This window comes from Coccinella septempunctata, chromosome 7 (genome assembly GCF_907165205.1).
Source record: "Coccinella septempunctata chromosome 7, icCocSept1.1, whole genome shotgun sequence".
In the NCBI taxonomy this organism is placed as follows: domain Eukaryota; kingdom Metazoa; phylum Arthropoda; class Insecta; order Coleoptera; family Coccinellidae; genus Coccinella; species Coccinella septempunctata.
The window spans coordinates 2,817,710-2,842,244 of NC_058195.1; the positions used below are offsets into that span (position 1 = coordinate 2,817,710).

Genomic DNA, 24,535 nt, shown 5'->3' on the forward strand with positions numbered 1-24,535 from the left:
CATAGAAAATATTTCTTTATCTGTGTGTTGAAAGTTTCTTTATTCTGGCTAAGGACTCACGTTGTTTCAGAATGAATATAATGTAAGGTCATGCGCCATCTTGTTGGAAAATAATCGTTTGATGGTCTCATGATTGTTGTGCGTGAAACACCATATACATTGGACGATTTCCTAGTACTAAAGGTCGGATACATTGCTACATGACCTAAGGCAGCCACGTTCCTCTCTTCGTCTCTTTCATGCAACCTCTTATCTCAGACTTCGGAGTAAGATTCAGACGGTAGGCATCAGCTACTGCGACGTCCCTGTGCAGGGTGGACGAGGTGACTCTTAAATCACGTGACACGCCACCGGACAATCTTATCGGCGACACGGAGGACAATATGGCAGGATTCGCGTGCGATGGCCATATCGCGTGAGCTGCGACAAACTTGGAATTCTCTCAGAAGTTGGCGGTGGTGAAGTTCACTCGGTCCTCTTGTGCTTTTCACGCCTAAAAGCCGCGGCATGATGTATGTAACAAAGGGCGGTGCGACAGGGGTTGATAACCTATCTTCGACGTTTGGGATTTCTCAGCGGGGGGTGGATAGAAAATTCTCTACTATGGTGGAAATGGATGTGATGGGAGAAGCCGTTTTTTGCCTTTTTAACAAAAAAGGAGCATCTGCGTTGATTTTCATCCAAACTAGGCACATGAACAGAGCTGCGGTGTCCGAGTGGTTAAGGAGATGGACTTGAAATCCATTGGGTTCTACCCGCACAGGTTCGAATCCTGTCCGCAGCGGCTTTATTTTTTTTTTTGGGAACTCGTTCTATTGAAAATTTTTCATTTTACTTGATTGTCTACAAGGCTCTATCGTCTATGATGCTAATTATGAATTACCTGATTGGATTAAAGTAATTGTGCATCGGTTTATGAGTAAATTAAATCATGTAAAACATCCAAATTTTGAAATAGTATTTTCTGCAGATTTCTACATGAATTGGTCAACGTTTCAGGGTGGCATAGAGAGAATAATACAGGGTGTTCACTGAAGAATAATAGTTATAGAGATTACTCTTCTTATTCAGCGATTAATCCTTCTCCAAACTAATTACACGATGAATTTCCCCATGAAAATACTCCAAATAAATACTGCCACATTAACATTTATTGAACAAATAATTGGTTTAACGGTTCAATTGTTCTCTCCTATTGATATCCCCCAATAAACCAATCTAGAAGATATAAAATCATGCAAATATCTTCCTGCTTTCAATGATAGCAAAATGATTCAATAGAGAGCGTCATAAATCCTTTACAGCCGAGAAATATGGTGCCTGACCAATGTGGACTAACCTCAAGAAGTCAGTAATAATGTCGATAAGGACATAATAATTTTTTTTTTAAATGAGATCATTATTTTCTCCTGAATTAACGACCCATTGTTGAGTGTGATTTATACGTAATTGACTTTTATATACGTCTACTCCACTTTATGTACTAGGAAGGCTTCACGAAGATTCAGTGCGGGAATTTGATATACAGCGTCTCACACATGAAAAGGAATCAAAGAACTTCATCTTTGAGCAAGGTGATATCGATATCTCAATATGAGTTATATTTTGACTAAGATCTTGATGGTCTTTTCATAAACACCCTGTACATTTTCGGCCCAACACCAAGCTGTATTAAAGCACTACTCACATTGGCAAAATCAAAAATGGTTAGGATTTTTTTGAAGGGCCTCCTCAGCAAAAATATTAAAAAAAGTGTGACTTTTTCCATAAGAATCTCACCAACTCATAAACTGTTTACTCTTTACCCAAAGAATGGTGAAATTGTCATAACTAACAACTTCCAACCTGATCAGGATAAATAAATTTGTTGATAGTGGACGTATCACATTGGTAAACTCATCTTCGACATCATTTATAGCATAGACACACCAATAATAGAAACAGATAAAACAGAAGCTGTTTTGTTCACAACACAAATTTCAGGTGGCAGAAACTTCTGCTGAGGCCAGAAATGTATAAAGAAATCACATTATGAAACAAAGTTTAAGATCCACATCTTATCCAACCACTTTTACTAATATGTTGTCATAATTAGGAGGCAGTTGAATTATAGACGTTTAGGATCAATTAGAGTGATTGTTAGGAACATTACTTTTATCATTAGATACTTCTTTAAGTTGAACGCTTGGCATATATATGGTCCTCTTCCCAAATATCACATAATAAGAGCAGTATAACGAAGTACTTGAACTCTGAAAGACTAGCATCTTGAGTGTTGATAAAATTATAGAAACATGCATCAACTGTCAGTCTTGGAAAGTGGTAGAAGGAAAACTTAAAATAGATCTTTTTATCAGGGCCGAATCGAAACAAATGGTATAGAAAAAAAGTGTTCCTTTGGACCTCAAGAATCTACTGTTTGTATAGATGTACAAGTCAGAGAGTCACCCTGTATAACACAGAATCCAAGTGTTCAGGACTTATCCCATAGTACCCACACACCTACCCATACCCATACTGACTCCTTGAGCTACCGAACCCATCGAAAAATTAGGTCAGACTACCTCATCAACCATCAGACGATCGCACAAAAGCAGCGTACCCCAGAGAAATAACACCATTTAAAAATTTCATTCATCCGAATGAAAAAGCAGGATATCCATTCATTCGGACAGAGACAAACGGAGAATCTCGGATAACGTGAAAAATAATGAGACGAGACGATAATGAAAGCGGAGGAGGATGCGTACCATAGTATATATCTGTTTTGATCTGAGGAGGCCGCGACAGACGCAGGAAACGCGCGAACTGGTCGAGAAACGGGCGGATTGTTTATACCGGATGAATCCTATTCATCTTTTGATTTCGAAAGGCCCCTCGGGATGCATCCCGTGCGAAGCAAGGTGCTCCACGGTGATGGACCAGAGGAGGGAAAGGTAGTCAACAAATCTTCCTCTTAAAACTCATAATACCTTTTCATTTTAATGTAACTCCAATAACAGAAAGATTCGATCAACTGTACGAGGATGTATTGATATCTAGTTATCCTAGACCAGATCCATGCATAAAAATAGATTGCGTTACCATAGCAACGAACGATAACTCATCAGAAGTGTCAGTGTAAAGTTTGAGGTCAAAAAAGTAAACCAGAGTTACGCAATAAATCAAAAGAAAGAAGATGTCCACCTAAATTGTGAAAATCGAAAAATTGGAGTATGGAGCCATCATCAAGTACCTGTATTTAAAAGGTTTAAGAGGTAAGCAGATTTACGAAGATATGCTTAATACCCTTGGTGATCAATGTCCTTCGTATGCGACCGTGAAAAATTGGACTGCAAGCTTCAAAAGTGGTGAATTTTCCATTGAAGATGATGACCGATCGGGAAGGCCAGTTTCTGTGTCAGTCCTCGAGAATATCGATGCAGTTCATGACATGATTTTATCAGACCGTCGAATTGGGCTAAAACGGGAAAAAATTAAAAGGAAAAGACGCGGAAAGCTATCCAAAGGTGTTTTGTTTTTGAGGGACAATGCCCCTGCACACAAATCTCATGTTGCCATGCAAAAAATTCGTGATATAGGGTTTGAATTACTAAAACTCTCCCCTATTCACCAGATTTGGCTCCATCTAATCCATCCTCCAACGAGGAGATAATAAAAGCTGTGGAGAGCAAGAAGAAACATTTTTTCTGAAAGGTCTAGAGACGTTGCTATAATAAAAAATGTATCCAACTTGTTTGGTTCTATAGTAGGCTAAGAATTTTTCAATATATCCTCGTATGCTCTGCGACAACCCACAAGAACTGAAAAAGAACCGTTTAACAGCAACTAAAGTAATTTCCAGAACCATAGTAATAACGATGTTATTATTGTTTGTGTTATCTGAAAATGTTCTATTCTAACGAGAGTTGTTTAGATTCGTAAGATGTGGAAATGTTTTGTGTTCAATCCAATAACTCGCAGATATTTGTAAACTGTTCCACACAACCTACGTGTTACTCCAAGAAACAATATCTTCAACAATAACTCCTCGAGATACGATTCTAACAGCATCAGGAAGATAAGGACCAGTGTGGGCAGGCGGAAGCGTTCTAGATTTCTAACGGTCTGTTAGCGCAAGAAAACAATCGATTGTTAACGATTCGCCATTGAAAAAAAAACGAAGCATATGAATGTGCTCACGATTTGGAGTCAGCAAATTGTCGATCTCCCCTAATGTTTTAGTCCACAGTTGGTATTATCTTTGTTCTTCGATCGTTCAGGCTCTTGTCTGATCTTGAAAGTGCATTGATTGCCTTTTGAGATTTCGGATGCAGCTGCTGTGGACTCGATTGGAGGTTAGATATTAAATGAATCGTCAATGCGAAGCTAAGCTAGACTAGAAGTTCGATGGGTTGAGATATGTTTCTATCTTGATCAGTTAAGGTCTTTTCAGTTCTACTTTCAGTTTTGGTCATTATAGCCAGCTGTATCGAAAACTTGAATACTTTTTGGGTGGTTTTCATGTGGATGTACCCAGTAATTTCCTACGTTCATGAACGTAGGATCACGTCAGATTTTCTATTTTCAAAATATCCGTCTATCATCAAAAAAATCAGCATATGTCTAATTTTCCTTTTCTGGCTGCTACAGCTTCATAAAGTTGACAAATTCATTTCCTAAAATACTGATGCTGCAAGAAATCTAATTGCATTAAATTCTTTAATACTGGGTGTTCTGCTTTCCACACCACTTATTAGGTATAAATAGTATTATATTGATGACATTTAAATCGAGATTTTCCAATTTTTCACCCAATCCCAGCAATGACTTTCCCGCTAAGGAAAACGAATGTTTTGCGTTCAATAAAAAACGATCCTGAATTAGATCTAGCAACTTCTATTTTTACCCGACGGTTTAGCAGAATTATTAGCATTTCCAGTCTCGTCAAACAAACAGGGCAGCGATGAACATGACATGATGGTTTCCAGAAAATCCTCGTTAAAACGAAGGAATGACGCGTAGCAAATAATGGTGTAGGAGAGATGATATTTTATTGGTTATGTGTAGGTATTTATAGATGAGCCTCAATGAAATCCGAGATACTGCAAGTATTGTAATGGTTCGAAGTTTAGTTTCGTGTTTCGAGTTTAATGGCCGTTATTTTGCACGGATAGTTTTCGGAATGAATAATGAGACCTTTACAGTATTCCTATTCGTGGTGGATATTCTGGAAAATACGTATTTGGAGAATAGATATTGGGTTCTCGCACAAACTCAACTAAATTTTTTCTTGCGGATAAGTTTCTCGCACTTATTGAGGAGATATCCTTCGATATTGACCATTGAAATGTGAATCGATTGTACCGTAAAAATCCATATCAGGGCTACCAGAATGGCATGCAATTTTCACTGAAATTTCGATTATTTCTTCGATGTTTCTAGCCTGAAAAGGTCACATCAATGATATGAGAAGTGTGCTGTCAAAATATGGAGTAAAAAGTCGAATCCATTGGAAATATTTTCGATCAGTTTCAACTATCAGTCATAACCAGCGCATTCACCAATTTGCAATCGGAGTAGAAATTTTTAGCAGAGTATTTTTAGTCGTAAAACAACCGCTTGAAAAAAATTTTCATATGAAATTCCAAACACACGACTTGGATATCCAAAAGAACAAGATTTCGTTGTCATTCAAGTCAGGACCTATGATCAATTCTCGTGTAGAAATGAATGAAGTCAGCATCGATAACATCGAACGTTTTCTCTGCACAATCTCGCGATACTTGTGAGACATACCGCGATAACTTCCATCGTATCATTTTCACTGAACAATGAAGGACGATGACACAACAGCCGCATGCTAGATAATTCCATGGTTAATGGACTGGTAAACATGTATATTGTTTTTCCCGAGATGGACCACTGATTCATTTTACCGAAAATAATGGCGAACAATGACGATAAATTTAACTGTGGAGAAAAAATTGCAGATCGAATGAGGATTCTCAGAATATATATAAAAATCTATTGCATCCGAAGTTTAACTCGAATTTCCCCATAATCTTTGATACATTGAAATTCGAGAAAAAAAATTCCAGCCTCACTTTTGGCTTCTTTCTTTTCTTTAAATTGAAGATACTGCTTTTCGAACAACGTTTTACTAAACTCTCTTCCCCATTCAACAATTCAGAACGTGGTGAAGCATTTAAAAATTGCCGAATCTTCCTGATCTAGAAATGAACTGAATATAAATTTGAGAATACGTTAAGATTTTCATGACACATTTCATGTTTGTTTTCAAATTTTGGAATTCTTTTATGAATTCATTATTACTTTCTGTATCCTTTCTTCATTATATTATACAGGGTCTTCAAAAGCGATTGGGAATGTTTTTTGAGAAAGGAAATACCGGTAGATTCGTGTGACTTGGGACAGTCCTGTAACTTGTGGCAATTACCCCCTTGCAGATTTCTTTGTTTCCTAACATTCATGAGTGAAGGGACAAACTTATAAGATTGTGTAGCGTCTTTTCAGTAAGTTCAACAATTAATTCCTATTGAGTTTGCCGTGACCAGAGCGTTTGAATTGACAGGAAAAATTAACGAATTCAGGAGAGTAAAAGCGCGTTTTTTATAGCCCTTATATACTTTCTGTGTTCTGTACATGTGTTTCACTTTGTGCATGTGAATTTTTTTTCTGGATACGTGGGATATCAGATATGTCATGAAACAAGGTTGTTTAAAAATCAAACGGCAACACGGATCTCATTAATTTTTTTTGTTGTTTCATAGGGTGACTTGAATCAATGCCGAATAGATAGAAGCGGTGCATTGGCAGCAGGAACTATGCCGATTTTTCGCAGGATATTATTATTTGTGTTATTTCCACGAAAAAATCACCAAATGATGAAAGAAGAAAAGTTCCCTTGTTTTGTTTAGTTTTTTTAAATTTGAGTTGCAATATATTTACTTTCGCTGTAATAGGGGTTTATCATTTAATTTCCTTACCGAATTTCAACTATATAACCACAAATTCTAATTTTTCAGAACTATACACCGTCCCAAGTAACCTATTTCATTTGAGAGTTGAGAAATCAATAGATTTCCTTGTGTCCCAAGCCTCCCAAATCGGTGGATGACCTGGGACAAGTATATTTTATTTTTTTCAAAATTTATATCCGAATTCTGATGCATGGTATATATCCTAATCAATAGTCCGAGTCATTGAGCATTACGAACATCTTTTTCAGATAAAAATAGGTCACCTTTTGAAAATACGACAAGTTGAATTCAACAATCGTCCCAAGTCACCCGAATCTATGGTATTCTGATTTCAAAAATATTTCTAGGACTATTATTTGAACTCCTCAATGAAATGCTGTAGCTTTTACCGAGAAAGGCATAAACAAATTTAATGATGCGGTTTTTTGGAAAAGTGAAAGTAAAAGTTTCATTTCAAATATTTGTGGTAGGATTCTGGAAATTTGAGTTTCTGCAGGAATATCTTGAATTTGGTTCCACAGTTTTAAGGAATATTTGAGTGTACTGAAGGTAAACATTATCCCATGAAATAAAAGGATTTTGCTAATTTGGATATAGTTATGTGAAGATGAAGATTCCTACCTTGAGACGTCAACCTTCTGGCGATCGATTTAGATCTCATGGTCCCCAGGGAGTATCACAGAGCGGCGTCGGCGAAGATCAAAGCGAACCGAGTAAGATCACAGAATTCGCGATATCGGCGGTTCCATGTCAAAAAGAACTAACGTCACATCCTCCGGTCGGGATCGCAAGAGGTCCGCGGACGAAGACAATAGGACCGGCGATCGTCTTTTTTCATGCCCGACCCCACCAATCAGAGACGTCCGCTCGCTGTCATGTTTTATCATTCCGCGGTGCGGACCGTGTGTGCCGTAATTTTTGATGCGGGTCGCGGGCGGCGTGTGTCGCAATAAGCGACACCGCGATCTTCTTTTGTTTCTCTCCTTCGGTTTCACCTGTCGCGGATCGCGTAGGTCGCGACGGTTTCTTTTGTCCTCGCGCATCTGTTTGCGCATCGCGCCGCCTACCGCGATGCCACGCCAACGGCATAGGTAGATAAGAGCATCGGGACGATGTCGGTCGATAGTCCGGGACAGTCCGGTAACCTCTCCCGGAGCCGCAGATCCGGATTTTCCGGGCGTTTATCTCCGACGCAGGAGGGATGACACCGGGGGTTGCTCGCCCTTCCAGTCGGGGGTGGGAACTTCCCCATGCTCTGAAAGAGAAATGAGAATTGATCCAGACGTAGCGCACCATTCCGACGAGAAGGAGTAGATGCTGAGCATAGTCAGAGCAACACGACTCTCACTCCGACGTAAATGGTCCATTTATTCGATTCCAGTAGTCGCTAGTGAGAAGCAATACTCCCTAGCGCCATCTGGCAGTAAACAAGCTTCAACTCGATTCAATTTCAAAGTGAAAGTGGAAGTATATATCCAATTGCCCAAATTCTCAAATTTCAGCAGGGGGACAGAGTTATTCTGCTAGATTACAACCATTACTTCGTTCCATTTCCGTCGAGGTAGTAGTTGTGTTGCTCTAACGCGGTCATATGAGAACGAAACTATGTTCAACATGTACTCTTTCTCGAAGAAATGGTATTGCTGTGGATGATTTGTTAGTTGAAGGGCTATGTTTTATGTGGTCAAGTTTTTCAAACTATATGGCGGCCGTCAACGGCTGTACACTGATGTAGTCCATTTGGGAAGTTTTCAACCGCTGTTCGGCGTAGGCAGAGCGAGTGTTTGACTATTTTAACAGTAGATTCTTGATGTCAAAAGAAACACTTTTTTCCAATATCATTTCTTCCGAATCGGCTCGGTTTAGAGCCGAGATGCAGCCTGTTGAAAAACCATAAATGAAATCGGAGCGACGTTTTGAGATATTCCCATCACCATGCGTCATCTGTGTCGCAAAGGCTGAACCACAACCGCCCTCTCTGCAGAATCCTACATCATTTATTCCATTTAGATTGAGTTAGGTTTGTGTTTGATTGATTGGTTAAATTGGGGGTGATCGAAATATTGAATCTCATCTACTAACTCATGTTAGTAGAAAAAAATCGTATCCTATGTTTTCAGTTTACATTCAAGAGTGTTTCTTTTGACCTCAAGAATCCACTGGTGAAATATTTGTACGAGCCGAATACTCATCCTGTATATTATGGAACTCGTGGATACTTATTAATAATAAAAATGAATCACCCTAGAAAGATGTTATCAGCCTACCCCTTTCGGAACAACCCCACTCTGATCTTGCGGTTGGAGACACCACCTATATTCCTCCATCTTCCTCAACCCTTACGATGAACAGAGCAAATTAATAAATCAAATAAAGCAAACCGCAGGCATCTGCTAGAGCGGCGGTTCACAGAATGGGAAGCGGGCGCGCACAGACGTACTGGCAAACAAAATTTCGTATGCATTAATTCGTCGACCTCCGTTCCAGGGTAAATAGCCAACGGGCCACGAAGAGCTGACGGTTTCTAGTGCAGCGAGAGGGGATGGACCCATCCATCCTTGTGCTCTCGGTTGCGCTGGTTTTTTTTTTGGGAGTTGCGGCATATTACTGTTCGTATATTCGCGAGATGAGGATTTATGTGTATTTTTTCAGCTATTGTTCTCGGGAACGAGGGATGATTTAGCCCAAATTTCGAATTTAAAACCGAAAGGGTTGTTTCAGCGATGAAAATTCACCTAGACAACAAGCGTACATCTTATAGGTTGACGTACTTTTTAGGTCATACAATAAAACTTTGATTGCCCGATCAACGATTTGTGAGTCACTCGATTTACAAAACGAAATCACTGAAACCTTTTCATTTTGGAATATATTGAGGAAGCAGCAATTGAGAATAATTGAATGGACGTATGATCATCATAATTTGATGCGAAAATGATATTCTGAATGATCATGACTGAATTATCGATTGAAAACAAATTGACGTCTATTCGCCAATCAAGCGTTGATTCTTCGATCAAGCTTTACCCGGGATAAATGACGCTACAGCCATATGTCAGCGTCATTTTTGACGTTTCTATAGCTTGAATATGATATATTTATGACGTTCGTATGTTATCCAAATCGCTATGTGATCTGTGATTAGTTGACTTCATAAATATTAAGAAAACTACCACAATTATTGTTGGCAATGCATAAATATTCGTTTATAGTTTCGGAAATTGCAATCACTCTGTGAACTAGGAGAAAATTATGGAAAACTGTTGGTATATAGAAAATTTCTACTGATTGATAATATCACAGAGAATATTCCGAGACTACACAGCTTAGACAGTACTATACAGGGTGTAAATAAATAGATGCAAGCAAAAGGAAATTTCTTGTCAAAAAAAGTGTGGGTCTTTTATTTTTTCTTCTGAGCCGTCTTACTGCCAGACCTCTATTCAACGATTCTCCTTATCTAGTCTGAAAGCATCAGAAACAGCCAAAATCAAGCAATTTGGGATATATCAATAGTGAAAACTTGCAAAAAATTTTTCAGCTGTGTGTTTCCTAAACCTTCCCAAGATAAGGACAGGCTAAGGTTGTTTCAATTGTTACTTCCCATACTTAATTCATGCGTTTTTATGACAAATTTCCCCCCCTCCCACTAATTTATTTTTCGCAGCCTTCTAACCTCCGACTGCTGCGATCTCTACCGCTGATAGCGACAACATAAAAAAATAATTCCCGCATTTATAAATATGTATATTTGATGGAAGACCAGTGTGGTAGTCATTAAGGGAGCCGGCCGTCGGGGGGTGGGGGTAATGCGTTATGAAATCACGGACATATGACAAATAACAGTTGACCCGTAAACAATGTGTATAATTTGCTGAGATAGAGAGACACGCGAAGCCAACCCAGATATAACAACGACTCCGGCAACGCTACCTAGATGACTGATGACCGCCTTCCACGCCCTCTGCCGTGACAATCTCACGACATCGTTGGTATCCATCGACGACCCCTCACCCTCGTTACCCACCCCTGCGATTTCGGCGGCGGCGAAATTATTATTATATAACCATCGGGGAAATTTCGGTGATTAGGCCACACTGATTTCATGTAGTCATGTTATGACGGTCAAAAAAAATTCGACACTTTATCATAAGAAGGAGAGTAGGTGTCGCTTTGTCACGATTTTTCTAAACCATATACAGAAAAAGTTTATTGAAGAATAGTAGAGGAGGAAATAACGCTACAGACAAAACAAGAAGCGATTAAGAGTTTACAGTTTCCTATAAACATATATACGAAGCTTTGGGCTTTAGACTCAATATCGACAAAACCAAAATCTTGGAAGTCCGCCAGAAAGCCCTCAAACAGATATCAGCCTGGAGGATGAAACTCAACAGGTCGAGCAGGTCAAATACTTGCGAAGTTTCATAAATACTAGGGCTAACCTGGACACGGAAAGACACAACCGTATCAATTCGGCATCACGGTCATTCTGGAAGCTAAAGGACAAAGTATTCCAAAATCGCGACTTCAATCTGAAGACCAAGACAGCTGTTAACAAAGCAGTGGTCCTCCCAACGCTTCTTTACGGAAGCTAATGCTGGACACCCTACAGGAGACATATTAAACAGCTTGAACAAACGCAACAACGTCATCTAAGACAAATAATGCACATCAGATGGTTCCACAAAGTTTCAAATGCAGAAGTCTTGCAGCGCGAGAGTTGTACAACAATTGATACTCAAGTAACGAGGGCCCGACTCAGATGGAGCGGCCACATTCTGAGGATGCAAGACACAAGACTCCCCAAAATATCTTTATGACGAATTCACAGAGGGAGTCCGGAAACCAGGAGGCAAGTATAAGCGGTTTAGGGATACACTAAATCAATCAGTTAATGCCAATCATAACTGGGAACAACTAGCGTTAGATGGAGGTCTTTGGTCCACAGTTATAATGGAGACTCGAGAAGAATACAGCGGTGGCCAGATCTGGTTGGTGACTATCCATGCCCGGAGTGTGGAAAGATCTGTAAGTCACGGTTGGGTCTCTTCAGTCACAGGAGGGCACACACTCGCAAATAGCCCTAGGAAATTAGGGTTTGATAGCACCTAGAATTTTTTGTAGGTTTTTTCTCGGTAACGGGATACAGCAATGAATGAATGACAGCTTCCTATCTATCGATTAACCCCCAAAATCTTCGATGTCAATCTGATGTGAAGGGAAAATCGTCAAACACGTCATCGTGCACACCAATATTTCCCACGTAACAGTGCCCTGAGCACTAACACTCGACCACGGTCATTAAAAGGAATAAACCGTAATTGTGTAAAGATAAGAGGATCTTTATGATCTTCCTTCATTAGGCTGACGTAATTGTTTTGGGGTGCGCTCCCTCCCCTGCGACAATAATTCACGCTATCCACGTCAACAACGGTGTACACACCATTGACTGTTGACCCAATTGAGTGGAGGGTTGGAGATAGTCGGCGATGTTGCCTATCGTTTCGAGGGTAACCAGAGAGAGTAAAACATCCGAAGACTTGGCCTATTACTGATCAGCAGTATTTAATTCTATCAATAAATCAAGAATGATCCTTAGAAAATAAAAGTGGTAAATCTCATTCCATCGAGGAACAGTATGGTTTCGGCATTATTTGACTTCATCAGAGCAACACAACTCCCACCGCTCGGGTCAAGCTGAATACGGACTCGAATGTTTACGAAGCTTTCTCTTTTTCGACTGGAATGAAAAAACTTGTATAGGTTATAAAAGCAGGGAGTGAGTGAATCTGTGACAACTGATGTGCACCAGTTCATCATTTCAACGTACCTACCTAGTGATGTTATGATTAGAAGAGTGGACATTGAGAAGAACTTTAACACGATGCTATGTGGAAGGGGAGAATAGGAAAATGAATGCACTGCACAAAATATCATAGTTGGTACCATTAAATGGTACACAGATGGTTCAAAACCCACAATAAAAGATGGCGTTGGAATATATGAGGCAAGCACCAAGTGTACACTAAAGTTAGGCTTCTGATCGAGTGTTTCCAGGCAGAAACACTTGCAATAGAAAGATTCTCAGAGATAAACCTATCAAGGATGTGACAGAGTGATTCATTATGGTTGCCAAGTCGCTATCAAAGCACTAAACTTTTATGTCATTGACTCAAACCGAATATAGTCGTGACCTCTGATGATCATTCATTGCTGTATCCTGTTGCCGACAATATATTTACGAGAAGACTCAAAAACAAAACTATTGGAGCGATCAAACTCATATTTTCTTAGGGCTACTTGCGACTGTGTGCCCTCTTGTGACTGAAGAGACCCAACCGTGATCTACAGAACCTTCCACACTCTGGGCATGGATAGTCAGCAACCAGATCTGGTCGCTGCTGTTTTCTTCTCGAGTCTCCATTGTAACTGTGGACTTGAGACCTCCACTTTGATCTGTCTAACGCTAGTTGTTCCCAGTTATGATTGTCATTAACTGATTTTAGGGATTGATGCTGTATATCCTTGAACTGCTTATACTGGCCCCCTAGTTTCCGAGCTCCCTCTGTGAATTCGCCATACAGAGCAATTTTGGGAAGTCTTATGTCTTGCATCCTCAGAATGTGGCCGCTCCATCTGAGTCGGGCCCTCGATACTTGAGTCTCAATTGTTATACAACTCGCGCGCTGCAAGACTTCCGCATTTGAAACTTTGTGGAACCATCTGATGTATATTATTTGTCTTAGATGACGTTGTTGCTTTGTTCATGCTGTTCAATGTGTTGCCTGTAAGGCGTCCAGCTTTCGCTTCCGTAAAGAAGCGTTGGGAGGACCACTGCTTTGTAAACAGCTGTTTTGGTCTTCAGATTGAGGTCGTGATTTTGAAATACTCTGTCCTTCAGCTTCCAGAATACCCGTGATGCCAAATTGATAGGTTAGCCCTAGTATTTATGAAGCTTCCCAAGTATTTGAAATGGACCTTCAGTTCGCAGTGAAATATAACCCATTTACCAACGCTCTCTCATCCATTAATCACCTTCTGACTACTGGCATGTCAAATTGCAATGACATGACGATGGCCATCTTGCTCCGCAATACGGCACGATGGCAGCTATGTGGAATAACGAAATGTGCACTTTCCATAATCATCCTCACTCCATGCAAATCGCGACCAAGTAGTTTGCCGTCGCCTTCTCGCGTGTTAAATCGGAACATGCCATATTTCACCCCCGGATCAAGATGTCATGTTATCAATATCTCGCGAAGATCCGGCAACGTCGCACCACAACGACAATTCTTCACGTGGCACGTATAATCTGTTATGTAAATGGAGTCAATTAAAAATCAGGACAGAAATATGATGCACGATACCTGCTACGCGTGCTTATCGTCATACATCTTCCCACCCCCGTCGGGGGGGTTGGGGGGTTGGGGTGAGGCGGACACAGCAGGACAATCCAGCCGATGGAACGGTCGAGATAGGGCGATAACGACCGGATGAAAAAGCGACTTTGGGTTTTATGGCATTCTAAGGACTTTTGCCATTTGACCAGTTTCGTTTTATGGTCGTGTTCTGCAATCGGGCAACTTTGTTGCTTCATGATAGATGCTAGTATCTGGAAAAGCGCTTAACCTCACTTAAATTGTCTGTAGGTGAGCCCTTAGATTCACCTAACCAATAAACAGATTCGCCTTTAATGTCAACTTCGCTTATAATGACATCTATAGGTTGTATACTGAGGTGAGGTTTTTTTTCGAAAAAATAAAGTCATTTTACCAAAAGATGGTCTATTCAAGATGGCTGAGCTACGTCTACTAGAATTTCGACAGGATTTCATTGAATTTTCAAGTATGGGCATGTGGAAGGTGACTCCAGTAAAGGAAAAACGAAACAAAACATAAACATATGGCTGGACACTGATGGTTCAGTAGGTATATCCGAGTCGATCTGATTTGTTGCATCTAGTCACACGAAAAAATTGTTGTACGGAGATATATTGAAAAATTCTCAGCCTACTATAGAACCAAACAAACTTTCAATGTCAAAATATTTTATTACTCAACATATTCTCCTCCTAATTGGATACATTTATGACAACGAACCTGCAACGTTTCTAGACCTTTCAAAAAAAATGTTTCTTCTTGCTCTGCAAACCAGAGCTCCACAGCTTTCATTACCTCCTCGTTGGAAGAAAATTTACGATCTTTTGAACTTGTTTTCGGTCGAGGAAAAAAATGATAGTCGAATGGAGCGAAATCTGGTGAATAAGGGGGGTGTTCGAGTAATTCAAACCCTAAATCACGAATTTTTTGCATGGCAACATGAGATTTGTGTGCATGGGCGTTGTCCTGCAAAAACAAAACACCTTTGGATAGCTTTCCGCGTCTTTTCTCCTAATTTTTTTCCGGTAGAGTGGTCAGTAATGTCGAATAGTAATATACGCTTATTGTTCTACCCTTATCCCAAAAATCAATCATGATTACTCCATGGCAATCCCAAAAAACTGAAGCAAGAACTTTTCCAGCAGATTTTTTGACACAAAATTTCTCAGGTCTTGGAGAACCAGAGTGTCGCCATTCCATCAATTGTTGCTTTGTTTCTGGATCGTAGAAATGTACCCAAGTCTCATTCATAGTAACAATTCTGTTTAAGAAGTCTACATCGTTTTCAAATCGAGCACAGATCGAACGCGATGCTTCTACCCTTGCACGCTTTTGCTCAACATTCAAACATTTGGGGATCCATTTTGCAGCACTTTTTCTCATGTCCAACGACGGTCTGATAAAATCATGTCATGAACTACATCGATATTTTCGAGGACTGACACAAAAACTGGCCTTACCTATCGGTCATCATCTTCAATGGAAAATTTACCTCTTTTGAAGCTTGCAGTTCAATGTTTCACGGTCGCATACGAAGGACATTGATCACCAAGGGTATTAAGCATATCTTCGTAAATCTGCTCACCTCTTAACCCTTCTAAATACGGGTACTTGATGATGGCTCGATACCCTAATTTTTCGATTTTCACAATTTCGGTGGACATCTTCTTTCTTTTAATTTATTGCGTAACTCTGATTTACTTTTTTGACCTCAAACTTCACACTGACACTTCTGATGAGTTATTGTTCCTTGCTACGGTAACGCAATATTTTTTTATGCATGGAACTGGTCTAGGCTAACTAGATATCAATACATCCTCGTATAGGGCGATTTGGTGTGAAAACAGTATAGAAAATTGACAGTGTTTATACAAAGAGCTTATGTTGGCAGAGTGATATTATTGTTATTCTTTTCCACTTTTTTTTTACGACCATTGTTGTTGTTCTTGTTGGTTCCAACAAGAAGAAGATTGTGACATTTTGAAAAATGTTTGTCAACAAACATTTCGATGATGGCAAATCCTCTTCAACATTGTCGAATCAATAAAAGTTGGGAGAACGAAAAAAAAAACGAATCAACTTCTTCGCTCAACACAGCGATAAACACGTCCATATAATGACGTCCTTCCCGATCCCAATAATCGCGGTCGCGATTCTCCCAGACCATTACCGATCTCAAATCCACCCCCTCCAACCCTCCACCATCCCCTCAGATCGGACCGAATTCCCATGCTATCGCACAAAAGACCAGTAAAATCAATTGAAGAACAATATTCGCACGATAGGATCGAGAAAACATCTCGTCATTAACGAACGACGGTGTGTCTAGGGCGTCTGGTAGGCCATAATAGATTTGACGTTGACTTGTTTTTGTTATCCGCTTCCATTTGTCTTGGGTTTCCTTTGTTTCACGGCCTGCTAGGGCACGGGAAGTCGTTTGCCACGTCTTGGAGTGGTAACGGCCGCGGTGGCTCGATCGCTTATGTATGTTAATGTAAGCGTTAATAATTCTCTCGCTTTTCACCAATCTTCCGAGCATTAATCTTTGGAGATTTTAGGTGTTGCTGTAATTAGTTCGGATCTGTTGGGGTGGTGGTGTGGTAGATTAATTGGTTTGAGTAATTTCGACAATGATGGATCAAATTCAACCTCTAGTCTGCTAAATCAGACTAGATTCCAAACAAGAGTTGAACATCTAAACCAGAAAAGCTAAACCTAGTGATCAACTCATTTCTGAGCTAAGGACAGACGGTCAAGCCATGACGATGACGTAGAAGGTGGCAAGATCAAGACTTCCACATAGGACATTGTCCCTTTAAGAAGCATATGATAGGAATGGGCTTATCAGAAACTGACAAGTGTCAACTAGTTACAGAATGCCCCACCATTGTAAGCCTGCGCAAGGAGTGTCCTGGAAGAGTCAGTGAACTTGTTCATGTGACTATTGACAATCTCAATATTACATTTCGTTCAACAGAAAACCAAATGAAACATATCATCTGCGAAGCATTCATCTGGTATTACAAATCCGCGTATCTCATTCCAGGAAGTCGACTGGTATCGAAAATAGATATCCGGAAAGTAAAACTCATTCATACCGTCGATTCATTGTAACGTTCCAAAAGACAGACCCTGGTTATGGCCACAATAACTATTTTAACGATACTTTTGTGTCGATATCAGAGGTCGGTCAGTCACACAGCTTCTCAACAATGAATGTTGCGTTCAGTGTAATATCTCGGTATATCAAGAAGTAATAATTGAATAGACAGAAGTATCAGTAACCGGTGTGCGTTCGTTATGCTCCTGGAACAATGGGATATCGACTCGCTCCAATCCATTAACCCTTGGCTCGCGTATCTGGTGATATAAAGTGCATATCTCCTGGAAGATATAAACTTAACGACTGTAGCGTTGCAAATTCTTGTTAATAAAGGTTGAGGATTTTGTCTAGAGACCGAGGTTCATACCCCTCATGAACCTAGTGAAACCCTGACGTGTTTGTTTCGTCTGGTTGTCCCCCAACCTTAGTCTTAGAGAAAGACATTGTCAAAAAACCACCAGGGACGTAGGCCAGAGCCCAGACGAAAAGCGAATCAGCCTCCAAAGGTTTATCTACAGATTTAGCAAATCAGAATGTCACTAAACACACTGGGAGTTAACAACCTGGTCGAGCTTCTCTTAGTACCTGCTCGTTCTGGAGTGCATTGTAATGAAATGTCAGCTCTTCTGGAAAAAAGGAGGACAACATTCATTGGTTGCTGTTCTCCAGCCATTCACCAAGCGATGGTTGTCAAACAGTGGGAACAAAAGAAGCATTAAGGTTGATACTTGCTGGACCTGAGCCTTTCTTGGGCTTGGGAAGTACCAATACTAGGCAGCGGTCCAACAATGGGAGTTGAACAACAGACTAACCCTCTGGAGAAACACTCCTGGACTTACTCAGTCAAAGAAACTCGTGATGATTTCACCGACCTACACCAGAAAACTGCTGAAGCTGTCACAAGCTGAGCTTCGGTTGATGGTGGGACTGCTGACAAGGCACTGTCGGTACAAATATCATTTTTACCGTATGGGAAAGTCAGCAGATGAGATTTGTAGGCTCTGTGGATCAGAAACAGAAACAGCTGAACTATGGTATGCAAGAGTCCAGAGCTGAATGGCTTAAGGACCATTCATATGGGGAACTCGATCCTGGATACTCACGAGGTATCGGCCAAGGCCCCTAAGGATGTTGTCGGTTTTATCAACACCATTGACGACCTCCTTTGGTTCGTATGAATGATCCCGGTTCAAATGATAATAATAATAATAATAGGGAAATATACTTGCAATTGAAAGATGCGTAGATATACCTAAACCTGAAAAGAAACTACCAAAGAATTACTCAAAAGTCATTGACTCAAATCTGGAAGGAAACTTCATGAAAGGTCTCTTGGTTCATGATCTCTCTAGAATCAAAGGAAACAAGAAGGCTAACAAACTCGCCAAAAATGGAGCACAAACGCTACTTACTGCCCCGGAGCTATTCTATGGTATAGGAAAATGCACCAATAAGAAGAAGTCTCTGGAGAAGGAAGAAACCAAAAGAAAACCACTCTGGAGGAAACTTCCAGGAATGGATCATTCCAAAAAGTTCCAACGTAATTTTGAAACTGCAAGATCCAAGAAGTATTCACCTAAGTTTCCTCTCTTCACTGGTTTCCTCACAGGATATTGTCGCCTCAGAAGCCATTATGAGAATGGACTCATCATAAACTAATTCTATGGGCAAGAGGAGAAACTCCTGTTCACCTGCTTACAGAATGCCTCTCCATTGCAAGCCTTCACAAGGAATATCTTTGACGAAAAAGTTATAGAAGGAATGAGGACCTCCTTGAAACCCTTGAAGGTATTCTGATGCTTGAAGGCGAGCTGTAGATGGCGTTGTTCTGAGAACAGCTCTAATGGGGGCTCAATAAACCTTGAGGTGGCCACAGAATATAACCCCCTCACCGAACTCTGAACTAAACCAACAATCAACATCTACATGAGGAGATCTTGTGTATTTCTGACGACAATTCTCCAAACAGGCACATTGAAATCTCAATCTCCATCTCCTTTTCCAATTTCAACGCCACCCCCATAAATCAAATCCTTTAAACCCTCTCCCGAGTCACGAAATATCAGTCGCACATATGATATTACTGCAAACTTTGATATTTTTTATTGGCCATACCGGCGACCGATGTCATACGGGAGAGGGTATATGTGTTCCCGTATTTCATCCGGGACAACAGTTATTCCGATCCCGGTGGAAAGTTGGGAAATTTACGACCGCAATAGAATGAACGCCATCTGCAACCCCGGCCATAAAACAGTCTCGAAGACATCACACAGGAATTTAATATGGCGGTCTCTCATTCCCTTATTGTCGCCGGAAACGCTGGGGTAGAATCGAAAATACCCCAGTTTCTGTCCGGGCATCGCCCGCTGCCTTATACGGGATGAAATGGGGTAGGTATTACGTCGAAATGGTGAATGAAACATCCTTGTATCGATATAAGAAATCGATACTTTATCAGCGATGTTTTTAGAGTTGAGTCAGAAGGTAGATCCCATCGTAGAACACATTCAAGACACATTCAACCTCTTGACAGAAGAACAATGATCAAACTACACTGCGCAAAAAAATTAACGCTTATTATGGAAATCGCCTCAGAGAATATGATTTAAGGGCTCGTGTCGCGACAAGAGGCCCAGCTCTTACCCCAGCCCATCGAAGGGCGCGTTTGGATTTTGCGAGAGAGCATATCCATTGGGAAGAGACCGATTGGGAAAGAGTTCTCTTCACAGATGAGTCTAGATTCTGCCTCTACCATTGTGATCGACGTTCCCTTGTATACAGACGTCCACATGAAAGATATGCTCAGTGCAATTTCCTGAATACTGCTGGTTTCGGGAGAGGATCGATTATGGTATGGGGTGGAATATCTTTGACTGCTCGCACAGACATAGTGGTCGTTGATAATGGAGCTATGAATGCTGACAAGTATATCAGGAACATTCTTGAAGAGCATGTAGTGCCATTTGCCCCATACATTGGTGAAAATTTCATTTTTATGGACAATAATGCCAGACCCCATCGTGCGCGCATCGTTCAGGAGTACCTTGAAGAGGTTGAAGTCTCTCGAATGGAATGGCCAGCAAGAAGTCCAGGTCTCAATCCGATTGAGCAGGTTTGGGACAACCTCAGTAGAAGGCTGAGAAGTTCAGAAAATCATCCAGCTACTCTTAATGACTTAGGACTCCAACTCGGAGAAATCTGAGAAGGATTAGATCAGAACATTTTAAGATCACTCATTTTGAGTATGAACCGTCGTTGTCGAGCTGTAATTAACGCAAGGGGTGGAAATACCAAGTATTAAATCACTTATCAGCATTTCAGTATTTTGAAAATTGTTCATTTCCCTTCTTTCACATAAGATTCGGTGAAATCCTGAATTTTTCTTCCATTTAATGTGTCTTGTTTCGTTCAAAACCTTCCCGAAAGAACATAAAAAATAAGTTATAAAGTCAATGTAGAGTTAACTTTCATTCAAATTGAGATTTTCAGAATGTGCGTTAATTTTTTTGCGCAGTGTACATCTAAAACTCTGCTTTCAGTATAATTCTTCGTGCAAACTTCAACGAAATATTTCAACAGAACAGTCCCAAGCAGCGGTCCTCTATCGAATGTGGGATAGACCTTAATTTTCCGGCCAATATAGAATCCAAAACCGAATTAAATGAGGCATGATGCCGACAAAGCATGGCCAAGCAGATGTGCGGTTTTGACCCTTCGGGCTTAAGTGCTAGCGGTTGTGTTAGAAGCGGACTTTTCACACTAGCAGAAATCTCTGTTTAATCCGCAGTGTCTAATATCTAATACTTTGATTCCAGTGGATTTTTGCGGCCTCTTTGTCGCCCCGATCGAGATTAAGTCTTCAAGACGAAGGACATATGACATATGGTCAACTCCTGTTTTGGTGGGTGTGAAAGATTTTTCGGTCGTGTTTGGGTTGGTTTCTGGGAAAAGCTATAAAATTGAGCTGATGCGTTATGAAATGATGAAATCAATACCAGAAGCTTAAGGAATCAAGCGTAAAATTTCCTGGACAAATGAAGGGCTGCTTAAATAATCTTTTGTTGGTCAAATCAAGTATTTTCTTCAGGATGAGAATCTAAACGGAGGGAGATAGACTTTCGGGAATGCTTGCAATAGGTTCAGCGTTTTCGAGAACCTATATTTTCATAACAAACTTCCCAATATCTGACACTGTTTAGGAGAAAATAATTTTTTTTGTTTTTCCACTTTTCATTTTCGAGTTGACTTCGAAGAGCTCTCTAGAGTATAATTCTCTATTGAATCATCAACTGTTTGGTTTTCTAGAATTATCAAAACAAATACTATGCACTCCATATCCTAAGACAGTGATAGAACATCCTGATTTTTAGACAGAGTAGCAAATAGGTCATTTTAGGGGGGTTTAACCCCTTGATCATTTTTGACCCAAAAAATCAAAATTTTCGAAATCGAGTTTTTGTGCTAGGATGGAAGCCTAGGCAACGCTGATTATATAACCCGAAATCCCAATTGGATCAGACGAATATAGCAGGAGATATCGCAGATTGAAAATTGCGATTTTTGAAAAGTTGCTATTTGTAAGATGAAAATCTTAACGAAAAGAGATAGGCTTTCGAAATTGCTCGCAATAGATTCAGCGTGTTCGAAAACCTATATTTTCGTACCAAAATTCCCAATATCTGACAGTGTTTAGGAGAAAATAATTTTTTTTGTTTTTCCACTTTTCATTTTCGAGTTGACTTCGAAGAGCTCTCTGGAATGCAATTCTCTATTGAATCACCAACTGTTTGGTTTTCTAGAATCTTCAAAACAAATAATATGCACTCCATATCCTAAGACAGTGATAGAACATCCTGATTTTCAGACAGAGTAGCAAATAGGTCATTTTAGGGGGGTCTAACCCCTTGCTCATTTTTGACCCAAAAAATCGAGATTTTCGAAATCGAGTTTTTGTGCTAGGATGGAAGCCTAGGCAACGCTGATTATATAACCGGTAATCCCAATTTGATCAGACGAATATAACAGGAGATATCGCAGATTGAAAATTGCGATTTTTGAAAAATTGCCATTTCCAAGATGAAAATCTAAACGAACAGAAATGGGCTTTCGAAATTACTCGCAATAGATTCAGCGTGTTCGAAAACCCATAATTTCATACCAAACTTCCCAATATCTGACACTGTTTAGAAGAAAAAAATTTTTTTTGTTTTTCCACTTTTCATTTTCGAGTTGACTTCGAAGAGCTCTCTGGAATGCAATTCTCTATTGAATCATCAACTGTTGGGTTTTCTAGAATCTTCAAAACAAATACTATGCACTCCATATCCTAAGACAGTGATAGAACATCCTGATTTTCAGACAGAGTAGCAAATAGGTCATTTTAGGGGGTCTAACCCCTTGCTCATTTTTTACCCAAAAAATCGAGATTTTCGAAATCGACTTTTTGTGCTAGAGTGGAAGCCTAGGCAACGCTGATTATATAACCGGAAATCCCAATTTGATCAGACGAATATAACAGGAGATATCGCAGATTGAAAATTGCGATTTTTGAAAAATTGCCATTCCTAAGATGAAAATCTTAACGAAAGGAGATAGGCTTTCGAAATTGCTCGCAATAGATTCAGCGTATTCGAAAACCTATATTTCCATACCAAAATTTCAAATATCGAGCCCTATTTAGGAGAAAATTACTTTTTTTATTTTTCCACTTTTCATTTTCGAGTTGACTTCGAAGAGCTCTCTGGAGTGCAATTCTCTATTGAATCATCAACTGTTTGGTTTTCTAGAATCTTCAAAACAAATACTATGCACTCCATATCCTAAGACAGTGATAGAACATCCTGATTTTCAGACAGAGTAGCAAATAGGTCATTTTAGGGGGTCTAACCCCTTGCTCATTTTTTACCCAAAAAATCGAGATTTTCGAAATCGAGTTTTTGTGCTAGAGTGGAAGCCTAGGCAACGCTGATTATATAACCGGAAATCCCAATTTGATCAGACGAATATAACAGGAGATATCGCAGAATGAAAATTGCGATTTTTGAAAAATTGTCATTTCCAAGATGAAAATCTTAACGAAAGGAGATAGGCTTTCGAAATTACTCGCAATAGATTCAGCGTATTCGAAAACCTATATTTCCATACCAAAATTTCAAATATCTGGCCATATTTAGGAGAAAATTACTTTTTTTATTTTTCCACTTTTCATTTTCGAGTTGACTTCGAAGAGCTCTCTGGAGTGCAATTCTCTATTGAATCATCAACTGTTTAGTTTTCTAGAATCTTCAAAACAAATACTATGCACTCCATATCCTAAGACAGTGATAGAACACCCTGATTTTCAGACAGAGTAGCAAATAGGTCATTTTAGGGGGGTCTAACCCCTTGCTCATTTTTGACCCAAAAAATCGAGATTTTCGAAATCGAGTTTTTGTGCTAGGATGGAAGCCTAGGCAACGCTGATTATATAACCGGAAATCCCAATTTGATCAGACGAATATAACAGGAGATATCGCAGATTGAAAATTGCGATTTTTGAAAAATTGCCATTCCTAAGATGAAAATCTTAACGAAAGGAGATAGGCTTTCCAAATTGCTCGCAATAGATTCAGCGTATTCGAAAACCTATATTTCCATACCAAAATTTCAAATATCTGGCCATATTTAGGAGAAGATTACTTTTTTTATTTTTCCACTTTTCATTTTCGAGTTGACTTCGAAGAGCTCTCTAGAGTGCAATTCTCTATTGAATCATCAACTGTTTGGTTTTCTAGAATCTTCAAAACAAATACTATGCACTCCATATCCTAAGACAGTGATAGAACATCCTGATTTTCAGACAGAGTAGCAAATAGGTCATTTTAGGGGGGTCTAACCCCTTGCTCATTTTTTACCCAAAAAATCGAGATTTTCGAAATCGCCTTTTTGTGCTAGAGTGGAAGCCTAGGCAACGCTGATTATATAACCGGAAATCCCAATTTGATCATACGAATATAACAGGAGATATCGCAGATTGAAAATTGCGATTTTTGAAAAATTGCCATTCCTAAGATGAAAATCTT

General features: G+C 39.8%; 1 protein-coding gene and 1 non-coding gene across 2 annotated transcripts in view; one reads left to right on the top strand and one right to left on the bottom strand.

Moving 5' to 3' along the window:
- The window catches only part of LOC123317296 (transcription factor hamlet-like), a 96,913-nt gene extending 88,967 nt beyond the window's left edge, over positions 1-7,946 (bottom strand). Inside the window, exon 1 of the mRNA XM_044903750.1 lies at positions 7,605-7,946. Coding sequence (XP_044759685.1) covers positions 7,605-7,644 — 40 coding nt within the window. The 5' untranslated portion in view covers positions 7,645-7,946. The remainder of the gene's footprint in view (positions 1-7,604) is intronic.
- Positions 703-784, top strand: Trnas-uga. The gene has a single exon. It is a non-coding gene; the product is annotated as a tRNA-Ser (tRNA).
- Positions 7,947-24,535: the final 16,589 nt, after the last annotated feature.